At 45.9% G+C, this 14,896-nt stretch overlaps 1 protein-coding gene and 1 long non-coding RNA gene across 2 annotated transcripts; one reads left to right on the forward strand and one right to left on the reverse strand.

Moving 5' to 3' along the window:
* Positions 1-795: 795 nt before the first annotated feature.
* GFI1B (growth factor independent 1B transcriptional repressor) lies at positions 796-12,098 on the reverse strand. The gene is made up of 7 exons (XM_015644741.3): positions 11,824-12,098; positions 6,882-7,010; positions 5,368-5,514; positions 4,582-4,835; positions 4,176-4,313; positions 3,586-3,751; positions 796-3,164 (listed from the first exon to the last, which is right to left on the reverse strand). Exons 2-7 carry the CDS (start codon positions 6,994-6,996, stop codon positions 2,986-2,988), a joined length of 999 nt encoding a protein of 332 aa, XP_015500227.1. The 5' UTR covers positions 6,997-7,010; positions 11,824-12,098; the 3' UTR covers positions 796-2,985.
* On the forward strand, positions 8,665-14,742 carry LOC107212015. Its single transcript, XR_001524371.2, has 3 exons — positions 8,665-9,724; positions 14,251-14,375; positions 14,518-14,742. It is a non-coding gene; the product is annotated as an uncharacterized LOC107212015 (long non-coding RNA).
* Positions 14,743-14,896: the final 154 nt, after the last annotated feature.

Genomic DNA, 14,896 nt, shown 5'->3' on the forward strand with positions numbered 1-14,896 from the left:
GTTAATTCCCTCTCCTCCTCCTCCTCCTCCCTTTTGTCACCTCCTGTCTCTCTGGTGCCTTTGCCTGTGGCCCCCCTCCACAGGCTGTGTCTCTGGGAGTGGGTCAGCCTGCATCCCCTGCACTGCTCTGTTCACAGATGTGTTCTCCTGAGCTCTGCAGCATGTCCTGCAGCCATCCCAGCATGCTCCTCCACTCACTGCCCATCCAGCCAAAGTTGTCCCTGGATCTCCTGGGATGTGCTCCTCAGGCTCCTCACAAACACCAGGCTAAGTGTTAACAACACCAGCTCTCTCCTGGCACTGCCTCCTCCAGGGTAGCTGCTCTTCAGGAATATCTGGGCTCAGTAACCCTCCCTGGAGTCCTGGGGAAATAGCAGACAGGACTGGGGTGATGTGTGCTGTGTTTGGAGGGAGAAGCCATAGGAGCACACAGGAGAGAAGATCCCAGTTGTCCATTGAAGGTTATAGCTCCTCTGTACCTTGAAAATCAAGGACAGGAATGAAAATCTAATGGATATAGCAGCTCTTCTTTATGAGGCTCAGAAGAACCAGCTGTCTGGTTTGGTTTTATGAGTGGTCACAGGCACTCTTGCCAATTGATGTGTGCCAGCACTTGGCTCCAAATGGCCAAAATTGGGAAGTTTTACATGTGTCAGATCCCTCTGCTGTCCCCAGGGAAGTCTGTGCTGGTTTGGGGCTGGAGGGTTTTGCTCCTGAGCAGTCCAGATGCCTGACACCCTCTTTGAGTATATCTGTTTGCAGATTAGTGGAGAACAAGGGGAATAACAAACACAGTTTGCATTTTGGGCAGTAGTTTTTAATAAGCTGCAATGACTTCACTTTGAGCAAGGCTTGTGCACGTGTGATGTTCACAGGTGGCTGTGGGGCTGGGGACCACTTCCATCACAGGTTATGCACCTTCCCCAGAATGGCTCAGGGAAGGACAGCAGGGATTTGCTGGGGGTTTGGCACTGCCTGTTGGACATTCTGTGTGTCAACTCCTGCTCTGCAGAGCTGGCTCTGGCTCTGTGGGGCTCTGCACCAGTCTGTCTCCAGGATGAAAGTCTCTCTAATGGGAGCCCTTTCCTGCATGTGAATTTCCATCTTAATTCCCACTCAAATTATAAAGAGCAATCCTAGACTCTTTTCTTTCTCCTTTTGCACCCCATCCCCATTGCCTGTGTCCCCAGAGTCAGGTATGAACTGTTCTTTAAATAAGTGTTTTGAACATGAAATACACTGTGTTAGCCCAGTTACTAAGAAGGAACAGATTTATCAGATAAATCCCAGCAGGCCTGTGCATGTCACTGTCTGGTATAGTGCAATAAAAATATACATTAGAATAAGTATAAATACATATTTACAGTGTACAAGTAAAGCCAGGAGTACAGACTCTGTGTTTGAGCTTCCAGGTACATATTAATGACTTACAGCTTAGGCACAGCATAAAAGGGGCAAGTACAGTTTAGGTCTTAGGAGAGTAACTTGGGATTTACAGCAGTGGAACTGAGGGTAGTTCTCTCCTGGCAATACAGGAATTTTCCACTTAGACCATTTTGTCTTTGCCCATGATGGCAGCTTTCCTTCATAAGCTTTTGGAGTGAAATGGCCACAGCCCATTCCCAGGGTAATTCCCACTGGTGTTGTTGTCCAAAGCTGTGTGTTCAGGGATGCAGTTATGGAGTGAGCCACATGCTGCTACAATGCCCCAATTAACTGAAAACACTTTTCTGTTTTATAATAATGTTATAATAATACTTTGTATTTCCTGTTAAGAACCTGGGGAGCTCCACAAACCTGAGTGAATAGCCCTACGTCACCAGGAGGGATGGAAAAACAAAAGCCCAGTGTGGTGACTTGCCAAAGGTTATAGAGAGAGAATCTGGCAGAGCTTGGAGGGGAACTGGTTCTTTACTTGCTTCAGTGCTTTGCTTCAACCCCTAGACCTGGCAAAAGGAGGAAATACCACTGCTCTCTTTGTATAATATTTGTGAGGTACTTGCATACTCTGCCAACATGTACAGGCTCAGTCACTTCCTCCTTGAGGAGAGTGCCTGACAATCAGAACTCTGGCCTTGACAGCGATATCCAGGGTGACTCCTGCCCATGCAGTGACTCAGGATTGCTCAGGACAGCTCTAAAGCTCTAAGTTGGCATGTCCAGCATACAGGGAAATACTGTGGGACATACCAGCCCCAATTCCAAGAGCAGCCAAACTCTCCCATGGTACCAAGACATGGGGGATGATCAGCTCCTGCCTGGTGCTGTGGTGTGGCTCTTCCTGGAGCCTGCTTGGGATCTCTGCATCGAGCTGTGTCTGAGGAATGTATTTAGAGACCCCTGTTATCTGCTAGGGATAGGAGCTGTTTCTTCAGTATTTTCCTCCCACTCCAAGCTAAAAATACAGCACAGTTAACTTGTCATTTGATCAGAGTAAATTCTCTGCTGAAAGAAATTACTTTAAGGTGTCTGTTGGTAGAATTTATGGCCTGGGCAAGTCTCTGCAGAAGGCCTGTCCAGGTTGAACACAGCTGACTGAATGCAATCTATTTGCATGCCTTGGGCTTATCTTCCCAACCATCAGAGCAGAACATGGTTACAGCACCAGCTTGGCAAAGATTGTTGCTGCCAACAGCCCAGGAGTCCCCTCCTCCCCGCTGGGCAGCCTGACAAACTGGATTCTGCTCCTGGTGTAAATCCAAAGTGATAGTGACCTTGGAGGAATTCCTCTGGATTTACACTTGAGCAGGTGATGTCAGATCTGGGTTGGTACCTGTTGCAATCAAAAAGTGAAAGCTCCCACAGGTTTCTTTGGGGTGTGCAAGGCCCTGTGGTGCCAAACAGCAAAGCCAATGTATGACTTGGCCAGTCCTCAGGGGAACACAGGACACCGTGGGAGCTTTATAATGTGGATGGAGATGCTGGGGACAGTCTTCTTCCCTGGAGCATGAAGTGGGAGTTCCAGTAAAGACCTGGAGCCACCCCTCACTTGAGGCTGTGCTGGGTCTCCCGGTGCCTCCGCAGATCCACCTTGCGCTGGAAGCCCTTGGCACAGAGCTCGCAGCTGAAGGGTTTGAAGCCGGTGTGTTTGCGGCTGTGGGTGATCAGGTTAGAGCTCTGGCTGAAGGCTTTGCCACACACCTGGCATTTGTGGGGCTTCTCCCCTGCAGGGCACAGAAAATGGTAAAAAAAAACCCCACTTTAAGAGGTGAAGGAACAGAGAAATGCATTTTAGCAGAGTCAGAGCTGCTTGGGCATCAGCTCTCCTGTGGATGTGTCTGGATTGTGATCCAGCAGCAGAGGGTGGGAAGAACCAGGGACAGTCCTCTCCAGCTGAGTGACCCATTCCCTGAATCCAGGGCTGGGTGCAACCCCAACATGCACCAGAGGCTGGCCAATAACCACCTCCTTGTCAGGCAGATGTGCTTCAGCCTCCTGCTGTCTCACCCCACACGGAATAATGACTTTCCAGTGCCTCTGGGCACTTATCCCCAGTCTAATACCTCTGTGTCTGGGGACTGTGTATGTGCATTGGCATGATGGGCTCTAATTTGTGTTTTCCCATTGGAATATTGAGTTTCTCACCTGTGTGGATGTACGTGTGCTTCTTCATGTCTGACTTCTGATGGAAGCGCTTCCCGCAGTACTGGCAGGGATAGGGCCGTGTGTCCGAGTGGATCAGGAGGTGAGTGGAGAGGGTGGAGGAACGTTTGAATGTCTTCCCACACATCTTGCACTCAAAGCTTCTTTCCTGTAGGGGAAGGAAAATCATGGGATGTCTGAGGCTGCAAGACATGTGACAGAGCTTGAAGAGTGATGAGAACTGTAGATTTGATAAGCAAATCTCCTTGGCTCATGGACTGATAATGCTGGGTGCAGCATAAAGGGAGTGCAGGGAGGGTTAATTATGGAAATGGATCCTATCTTGTGATCCAAACTCCTGCTCCCTTTAGCAGGAGGTGAGGCACAGAAGAGTGTGTAGCAACGATCCTCCTTTCCCTTCCAAGGAGTTCTGAAGGGCAGTCTGAGATTTTTGAGACCAAGAGCTCCTGTCCTTGTCACTGCGTGCCACAGGAGAGGCATCACATTTGTAACCTAGGAAGTGTCACTTCCTCTATAATGGATTAAGGAAGAGCTGAGGGCCAGAGCTGCTTCTCTGGAACCACGCCACCCACCTGGGAGTGGATGTTGGTGTGCTGCTCCAGGCTCACAGCGTGCCCAAAGGTTTTGCCACACACTTCACAAGCAAAGGGACGCGTCCCACTGTGAGACCTTCGGACATGGACCTCCAGTCCATGGGGAGTGGAGAACACCTGCAAAACAAAATCTCAGTGATTCTTCTGACATGAGGTGGCTGCATTTTCAGCTCTGTTTTCAATTCCTTCTCTTTATTTAATCCTCCCCTCTGTGAGAACTCTTGTGAGCTGCAGCATTCCCAGTGCCTTGTTCTCCTGACTGCAGGCCGTGCTCTGAGCCACACACTTTGGTGTGAGCAAATGAAGAATGGGTTTCATGCTTCATGTGTGCTATGAAAATCCCACCAGGCCCTCCCCATCCCAGAGGTTCTCATCCAACACACACCTTGTTGCACTTGACACAGTGGAAGGTCTCCATGTCTGAGGAGTAATGCAGGCTGTAATCCAGGGGGGGCTCAGTGCTTGGCAGGAGGTGGCTCCCATACAGGCTCACGGGATGCTCCAGCAGGGAGCTGGAAGACATCTGCTGGTAGCTGTATGGCACATGAAAAGCATCCCAGGAAAAGCTGGCTTTGTAGAAGGTTGGGGTGTTGACGGTGTTAGCGCAGTCCTTGATCTCCAGCCCTGGCATGGCCATCTCTGAGTTTGCAAAGGAGAGGGAGAGGCGAGTGTCACACCATCGCCTGAAGTTGTAAAAAAGTAACCCATCTTGCCTGACCTCGGGAGCTGCAGTTGGCAACTTCTTGATTCAAACCCTGATTCCCCAGGTAAAGTTCCTGTTGTGACTTTGATTTCAATCTGAGGAAATTTTATGGCAAAGAATGCTGTGGAAATGTTATGGCTAAGGGAGAGTTAAGCCCCCTGCTAGCCCTCCTTGATGTTTGAACAAGTATCCTGTGGGCACCTGCCTTGACCCACGTAGCACAGAGCTGCATTAAAATGGGGAGGTTCATTCATTGGGAATCACAGCACTATCCTTCATTCTTTCTGGTGTAGACCAGAACTGTAAAGGGAAATACAGAATGCTCCTGATGAGCTCTGCCTGGGGAAAGTTTGACCATTGATGTCAAAATAAGACCTCTCTTTTACTGAAAATCTGGGCCCAGTTTTAGGGGCTCCATAAGCAGCTCAGCCCTGACCTCTTTTGCAATTGGGATTTTGGGTAGCAAACCTTGAGCTGAAGGGCCTGGCAGCATCCTGCTCAGGTACTGGACAGGGACACTTCCTTCTTTCAGTTCAGGCGGGTCCTTCTCTTGTTTTGGAACCACACATCCCAGGTCCTGTTTCTTGATCTCCTCCGGTGTCCTGTCTCCTGTGGCTGCAAAGAGCAGTGTCACAGTCATGTCACAGTTATGTCACTCTTGCTGCAACAAGAGGTGTCTGTTCAGGTGAGGTTTGTACTCGTGTGTGAACTCCTGCCTGGGCACAGCAGCCCATGCTCAGTTCCCTGAGGAAGTGCAGAGTAATGCCATCAGCATTCAAGATCTGCCCATTGCTGACGAAGGGAAATTCCAAGCAAGATGAGATAGGCAAGGCAGAGGGGCAGGATGAGATGATTGGATCTTGATACCTGATACAGTTAGAGAAAACCAACCCTAGAATTATGCTGTAAGAATTATTTCCCTATTTAAAACCATTTCCGCTTGTGTGGTAACTAACAATCCCTAACTTATTAACCTCCCCACCCCTCTCCTGAGAAGCTGGGTATTGTTAAGCTGGATTTATGGACAGACAAGGAGGGAAGCAGAGAGGGGAGGCAAGTCCTTATGCTCTGAGCCTCACCTCCTCCTGCCCACACTCTCATTCATTTCTCCATGCTTGTCTTAGCCCTTAAAGACACCAACCAGCCCTTGATAAACTTTGTAATAAGAATCTAAAGTGGACAGAGGTCCAACATGTGTCTCCTTTCTGCTGAAGATGGGACAGATCTGCTGAAAGACAGTATTTATCTGTTGTCAAACCTGCCACTGCACCAAAGACACAACAAATGGCTGAAGGATGATGGCAGGAATGGAAATTAAAATGTTACCTCCTTTCCTTTTTATCAAACTTATATCAGGGCTAGACTCTAGTTTGATAGCCAGGGCTAGAACAAAGGGTAAATTGATCCTAAATTTGAATAAAGAAAATTTGAATGGTGCCTGAAGGAAGAAGAAACTAGCCTGGCCCTGCCACTGCTTGGATGGCTGTGGGAGAGCAGGAGCTGGAGCAGAGAGAGGACAGCAGGGATGGGCAGAAGTGTGTTGGGTGGTGTTAACACCAGGAAGAGATGGTAACACCTTGAGGTAGAGCAGATGCAGTCCAGAGGGAATGTGGGCAGTGAACACATGAAACTGGAGATGGAGGTAGCAAAGTTGTGAGTTTGTAGAACACTGACAACCCAGTGCAAGTTCTTTTCCCTTAGTGGCCTGAAGTTGGTCATTTTTCCCAAATGTGACCAACTCCACACAGCATCTTATAGCTCAAATCTCCCCAGGAACCCAGCAGGAAACAAAGGGAGGATCAGTGTGGATTTGGTGTAGAGAAAGGACACACAGTAAGGGATCAGTTTGCCCTTAGACTGGCATCCCTTTGTAGAAGCCTTTGGATGCTCTTCAGCTCACTCATCCTGCTCCCTTAGCTGCCTACTGAGTTACTGATTTATGTCTGTGTGTTCCTATAAGCCCAGGGGATGGATTGACTCACCAGTGAAGGCAGAGGTGACTGGACTCCACGTGAGTACTGGCAGGTCATCTTCCACACAGCGGTGCTGGTGATAGGTGTGAGCCTTTTTGCTCTTCACCAAAAAGGAACGTGGCATCTTATATTCACTTTCTGGGATGACACACAGAAAAACACCAGGTAAACCTCTGTGGCTTGGGGAGTAACTTCCCACTTCTTTCAGATTAAGTGTGCTCTGTAAAAACCACACTTCACAATCTACCCCTGGCTGAGGCAAAGGATTACAGAAAAAGAAACAGGGACAGGCTTAACCTGAGTGCTGTGTTACAGACCAAAACCTGGTTGGAAGCCAGGACCTGTCTCTTGTAGTCCTGCTCTGACTACAGGACAGGCTACATCTCTGATCTTCTCCTCCCTGAGAGGACACAGAGGGAACCAAGGGTTAGAGATCCCCATTGGAGAAAGTCTGAGTGTTTGTGCTGTGCCTGGAAGGGCCCAGTCCCAAGCCATGGCCTGGGCTCTACTGTGAAATTATTATATAAACAATAATAGAAACTACATCAGCAATAGGAGAGTGACAGGGAAATCCCTGCAGAATGATGTGTGGAGGGTTTCCCTCTTGCTTGAGTAGTTGGGGTTCTGGCTGACAAACAACAGAGCAGAGCCAGAGCAGGAGGGCTGGCTGAGAAGTCACCTTTTGGACCCAACTCAAATATTACAGATCGTTGAAATGGCGGGTTAGGGACAAACATAAAATGCTGAAATTTAATCATACCAAATTCTCCTGCAATGCACGTGTTATCTTTGCTACCCAGAACCCAGCCCGCCCTGTGCCCGCTCCCTGGGGCTGGTAACTGCTCTGCTGGAGGCAGGGTGGCAACAGGGATGATGTTGTGTTCAGTAATAGCAGTTGGTGCCTTATTTGCATGTGTATTTGCATTTTCCTTTGTAATTGTTTGGGATAGAGGCACTAAAAACAAATCTTGCTATATTTCATTTGAAAAGTCAGCATTTAAGTCCTGGCTCTTTGTTGACTGGAAACTGTTATTAAGTTTTGTTCCTTCCTGAGAGCAGTTCAGTGGAAGCTACTTATTTACTAAAGAAAAAAAAAAACCCAAATCCACAAAGTTTTCTCCTTTTAAGCAGGAATTATATGAAATGTCTGTCCAAGGACAGAGCAGTCCTGGAATCCCAAACAGGCAGGGGTGGAAAGGTCTGTTCCCCAGAGTTAGAAGCACCTGTACTATCCCTTCATGCTAAATATAATTGCAGAGCCCAGTGGTGTTGTTTAAAGGTTTGAGGGACATATTTACAGTAGTACCTAAAGCTGTGGAATTCCCACAGCCAGGTCTTCTGGGGACAAGGGAATTGCTGGGGTGCTCCCAGCCCAGCTGCCTTTCAATATGCTGCTGTCCTTTTAAATCTGGTCCAGGATTCCCACTGTTCCAGCTATGATTTCAGGGATAACTCTTTTTTGGCTCTAACCATTTTTACTTCTGAAATGACTCACCTGTTTTTCTTCATCTTTTTCCAAGAAATTTACGTGTAGCTTGAGATGAATAATAGAAAGCTGAGGCCAAGTGCAGACTTTTCATTTAATTTTAGAAAAAGGACAGAACAGCACTGAGGATGAACCATAAGCAGGCCCTTGAGGCAAGGAGCACTGAAGTACGTGGCTGCTTTTTGCTCTCCTGGAACTCTCTAATGAGGTTCATTCAAAGAGCTGTAAAGAATCCCTGCCCAGTTCAAAGCTGTAGGCACAGGAATAGCTGCAGCTCAGTGCAAACACAGGGGTGTTCTGCAGTGGGTTATAACCCTTCAGCTCAGCCTGTGTCCCTCCCATTCCAGCAGCACTGCTGACCTCTTGGTCAGTCCCAGCTGAGCTATCCGTGCTCACCCAACACCACATTACAGACCTGTCCCAAGTTAAAGTGCTGCCTCGAACCCTTTAGACCTGGAATTTCCATTCCTGTCCCAGAGATTTCCCCATGTGGTGGGGCAGCACCGTGTCCACAATGGGGGGGTATCCACACCAGGAAGCTTCAGATATCTGATTTCTCTGCCTGAATTAACCAGCTCATTCCCCTGGGCTTCCTCCACGGTGGAAGAAGAGGCTCTGGCAGTGGGTGACTGCAGGGTGAGAGCCTGCATCCAGCTGTGCCTGCTGGAACAGCCACTCTCCCTGCCCTCAGGCCAGAGAATCCTGGAGAATCCTGTGGCAGCAGCTGGGCAGCACAGCCAGGTATAAATCAGAGGACTGGAGATGGGTGGCTTAAGCAATCCAGCAAAGTTTTACAGCAGTGCCCATATGCCAGGTACAGACAGCACTAAGTACAGCCCCTCTTTTCTAGTGAAGAAAAAGAATCTTTCTGGATGTGTTTGCTGCAGCTTGTGTAAAAGTCAAATTTGGTCCAGTATCCTGACTGCTGATAAGGGCCATGACTGAGCACAACCATCTTCAATGGACTGAACGTTGCAAAAGGAAGTCACCTTCCCCCACCCCATTTTACAGAAAAAAAAGGGAACTGGGAGCCCAAAGCAGAGTTAATTAACAACTGCACTGGACTGGCTTTGTGATTCACAACCAGGCTAGAGGAAAGCTACAAGCAGAGATTGTGGGAGGAAAAAGGACTGTTTTTCCTCGAAACTCCAGATTATCTGTAGCAAGAGATCAGCTGCTCCTAGTGGCTCACTGTATTTCCCAGGAAAAGCAGTGCTGTGGACAATGGACCCTGCATCCTGCTATGTCTTAGAGTTATTGAAGCTTCTGACAGAATTTAGCTTCGATCTTTTGCTGAAAATTAAACTTTCATTTTTTTGGAGTCTGTTCATTTCAGCCCCTGTGGCAGCAGTTTCTACCTGGACTGGTAAGTGCACAAGGGAATTTATTGCTTGGGTAGGAATGCCCATCCAAAATGGAAAAGTTCTGACATTTTTATTAATTCAATATAGGACATAAAGCCAGTAGGTGGCTAGAATTGACATTCTTATTAGTCTGCCATTCATGCAGCTGTATAATAATGTTATAATGTACCCTGAGGAAAAGACAGCAGGAGCCAAAGGGAAAAAAGCAGCTTCACTATTTTGGGTACCTCACCTGAAGCACCTTAGAAGAGTTTCTTTTACCAGTTATAAATTCCCCAGTCAGATCTGAAAGCAGATTCAGCATTTGTGTGTTCAAACTCTGAGTTCCTTCACCCTCAGTGATGCTTTAGGACGATTTTTCGAGTACCCCAGGTAAAAATCTAACAGGTCACTGAAACATCGCAAATGGGCTTGGTTTTTAGTTTAGGGGTGGCTTCTGACCCAAGATCCTCATTTTACTGGATCCCATGTTCCTCCTGCAGCCCAAACTCTCACTTCACTACAGCTCTCAGTACCCAAACCCACAGGACTGGTCCTTTGATGTAATTTAGAGGAAATTCATACTCTCGGTGAATGAGGTTTGTAGGATTGTGCCATGCTGAACCCAATTTGCAGTGAAAGCTCCATTCTAAAGCTGACTTACATTTTTCTCTAAATTCAAGTAATTCTGTTTTCAGATTTCCAAGGTTAATTGTATAGACTAAATGCTTTTTCTTGCTACACTCAGTGAAACATTAAATTTTAACTGGCATTACAAGGCTAGCACTCCCTAGTAGTACATTACACCACATCTTCAGATAAGTTGGTGAGCACACAAAGTTTTAGGCTAAAAAGGGCTTTTTCCTTTCTGTTACTTCATTTATATTATTTATATTTATATCTTAATATTGCCATTTTCCTGCTTTGTTTTTTCTGCTTTTTTTTCGGGAAAAAAATGAAGCTTCCAAAAATACAAAATAATTTGTCTTTCAAAAGACTACATTTTTGAAGAAAAAAAGCACAAAGTGGAACATGAGATTTAAGAGATAAAATAAAATAAAATGTTTTATGGACTCTTGACTCTTTAAACATAAAGTCAAATTTGAAAGATATTCACCTCTTTTCAACAAAATTAATCATTTTTCCACTAGTCCCCCTAGCATAATTGAATGTACTTAGGGCAAGAAATTTAAATGGGACTTTTTTATTGGAAAAATGAACAGGAGATTTTTAATTTTTGTGGTAAGACTGGATAAATGGAAGAAAATTATGGTGGAAATTTTGTCCAAGAAGTTGAACAGAAATAGCCGCAATACCCAGAAAAAAATACTTAGACTGTAATTGCAGAACTTGTTCTCTAGAAAGCTCCCATAGCTCCATGTGGTGTTGGGAATGCCACTGGCTTTAGGAAACTTTGCCTTTGGCTTCCATGCATGGAATTATACAGTGCAATCTCCCAAATTCCAGATCTCCTCAATGTACAGATGCAATTTCAATGTGAACTTGCAAATCATTAATGTATTGAATCAATCTTGTGATATGAGAAGCGCCCATAAATAGCTAATTCCATATGTTAAAATTTGTTAGATTAATCAGCCCACATTTAAAAAGGGTGGAAAAATAATAAAAGACGGATTCGAAGCAAAAATCCTGGGAATGGGAGAGGAATTGTCATCTACATAAACTGGAACAGGTGATGGCAGCAGGGGTGTGCTGCTCTCTGAATGTAAAGGTCTGGCCCTATAAAAGAGCAATTAAAAAGGAAAAACACAGTTTGCCCCCTCCTCAATGGCAAAGTAAAAAACTCCACAGCTCCTGCTGATGGAGCTGGCTGGGACACAGGTACCTGGGAGCATTGTCACTTCTCTTATATTTTGTTCTATTTCCATTTTTACATGTGAAAGTGAAGTACATGGCATATAATTTCAAAAGATTCAATTCAAATGAGTCAGGTGAACTATTACCATAAAGGAGTCCTCAGGACAAGTGGCTTAGGCAGTGGAATATGTTACATATTTGCAGACACAAGCAAAGAAGAAGAATGAATAAAGCTTAGAAAAACAGATCAGAAAAATGAGAAAACCAATGCAATTAAAAGTGTTTAAAAGAATAAATCAATCACCTGTTTGAGGGACTTTGCTTTACTGGATTTGCCTTGAAATCTCCCCAGACAAGCAAGACGTCGTCTTCTCTTGGGACTCTTCTTCCACTTTTTCACTTGGTTGCAGTCTGCTGAAATAGATACTTCTCCTTTTTTCTCTCTGTTTTTTTTTTTTTTTCCTGTTCCCCTCCCTGATTTTTCAATCAGATTATTTGTGTCAAAATCTGGCGGTGAAGAAACAGCCAATAAGAGACAGAGCCCAGAAGGTATTTGCTTATCAAAACTTCCCAGGACTTTGACAACTTGAAGAGAATTCACGATGCCCAGCTCGAAGCCCTGGGGGCAGCACCCTTCACTTTTGGGTGCAGCTTTGCCTTCTGCAGGAATACTCTGTCATATTGACAAAAAGCATGACACAGGAAATAATGTACTGAGCAGGCATTTGTTACTTTGTATTTTCCTTAAGAAAAAAAAAATAAAAAAAAAAAGAAAAGAAAATTAAATAAAAGCCCTTAAGAAACCTGTAATTTTACACACATTCATCCCCGCATCATATCTCTTACAAACAGACACACCATCTGTCTAACACACATACACACACACATACTCGGGGCTCATAAACAAAACCATCGAGCACATATGCACAGAATTATTTTATTCCAGAATGGATCTTTTATCTTTCCAATTTCCAAGGAAAAAGGAATAAATACTTGCACGGTATAACTGAAGAAGATGCGTGTTAATCACCCTTCATTTTCCCAGGCATATGTGTGTGCAATCCACACATATTTTAGGCATTGCTCTATCTATATACAGCTGTATATAGGGTATAAATATAGATTTAAGAAAGCTCATTAAGCAAGCTCATTAACAACAGCTTTGCTAAAAGCTCTTCAAGAGCAATAATAAAAATTTGCACTTCTATCACTTGCTTTCAAAAAAGGTTTGAGAATGGCTTTGCAAATGTGAAATAATTGAGTGTCAAAGTAATGACCCAGTGGAAGGTGGGAGGATGGAGCAGGGGCAGAGTGACTGTCTCCAGGTTGTTCTCTAGCACAGGTGGGAACAGGAGCTGGAGAACAGTTTTTTCCTTTAGAATCCTTGGGCATCTCACTCTTATTTGGAGACAAACTAGGAGAGCTGAAATCCCCAAATACTTGGGAGAGAGAAAGGGAGTAGTTCCTTGATTCCACCTCTTCTCTAGTTATCCCAACCCTCCTGGCTGTGCAGGTGCTCTGTGGCATGAGCTGTGTGTGCCCTCAGTTGTCCTCTCCTGTGCTCACAGCTCTCTGTGCATGGTGGAACTGAGAGTGCAGGGATGCCTTCCATGGAATTTATCATTCCAGAGGTAAGGAAGTGTACAGCAGCTGTTGTGCGCTGAGTACCGGACTGCCACCAACAGGAAAATTCCTCAGGAGACCGAGTTTTCCTGCTCCCTGTGAGCTTCCAAATGCATTTCACTGTTTCCTACAGCTGCATGTCTCTTCTGTGTCCCTTTTCCTGCGGCAGCTCAGGGTGGGGAACACCAGGAAGGAACAACCTTTGTTCTGCAGGGCCCAGCGGGAGGCTGGGGCTTCCCTGAGGGAGCAGATGTGGTCCAGGGACACTCGGGGCCGAGAGCAGAGGGATTCTGGTCCTGGCCACGGCAGGACCTGCTGTCCCCAACGCTGTGCCAGGACAGGCACAAGTGTCAGCTGTGGCATTGCCCCATGGCACCAGCTGAGCTGTGCAATGGGGTTGATGCAACTCGGAGATAAGAGCGTGGATTTCACCCACATTGAGAAAGATTCAGATTTTGATCTTAACCCATCTGTCATTTACTGAGCATAATTAATTCTTGTTGTTTATAGAAGCGAACAATCCCTTTTCCTGCTCCCTCCTCCCCTCCATATTTATCTAGCCGGGTTTTGCATGAAAGAAACGTTCCCAAGGCATTGTGTTTGAAGCTGATTTGCATTCTCTTAAACACAGGCATTTGAGGGATTACATTTCCCGCTACAAAAACAAGCATTGTAACAGAAACCCAAAATGCACATTGCAGCTTCAGGGTTTCATATGAAGACAGTTACAGGAGTTAAACAAAATAGGAAAATGACAAGCTGCTGAAAAGGACTGAGATGCTATTTTATGAAACATTGGAGCTGGCTTCTGCCAGCATCTCTGAGCACAGACCTCCCGTTGATACAAAGTGCAAATGGCAGCAGAAGGTGGCCAGGAGGACTGGCCAGGAGGATGCCTCCATCTCCAGTGTCAGTAACAGCTGGATCAGCTCATGGTAGCCACGAGTTCACAAGGCCCAGATGTAAATATAGACAGACTGACTCCTGACCTAACAGCACAGAAACTCTCATTCAGGACCAATGTCACCAAACTGCAAAGCCTGGAGGGACATAGGGACACTGCTGTGGTTTCTCCAGCTCTCACCCCTTCCTTCTCTCTTTATTTCAGGGATTCCTGTGGAGCAAAAAGCTGCAGGATGGGAGTGCAGTTGTCTTGGCTTGTTGTGTTTTACTCTTCCCTGGATTTCTGTCTATGGCTTTTGTTCATCTCTCCACTGAAATCACCATCAAAAGGTGACTTACACAAGCTGACTTATAAACCCAGAGAGCTGGAAGTGCATTTGGGGCTGGAAGAACCTTTGAGCTGACCCCGTGTGGTCATTCTTATTTTATGTTATTCCTGTTGATATCACTTTCCCCATTCTCTCTTATTCAGGCTCAGCACGGAAGGGAGAGCCACACAGAGCTTATCTGGGTTCCCAGAGACTTGTCCTGGCCGTGACCCACACAGGCCACCAGGAATTTAGAGAGCCCTGCTTGCACACAAGGACAGTTTAATTTTGTGTGCTGCTGTGAGTGGTTACTACATGTCACATGCTCCAGTGTGTCCGAAGTAAATAGATTTTTAAATGTTCGGCTCAGTAATAATAAACAGGTTAATTACAGCATAACACGTCCCTTTTAGTGCAGTTGTTTCTCCTTTCAAATCCAGCAGCAAACCCCTGCTATAGCATCCATGTTTTCTTTGTCAATTTGACTGTTACAGCAATTAAGTCCCAGTAAAATAACACTACTAATTGCTTCCAGCTCTTTTC

The sequence above is a fragment of the Parus major genome, chromosome 17, assembly GCF_001522545.3.
Source record: "Parus major isolate Abel chromosome 17, Parus_major1.1, whole genome shotgun sequence".
Classification (NCBI taxonomy): Eukaryota; Metazoa; Chordata; class Aves; order Passeriformes; family Paridae; genus Parus; species Parus major.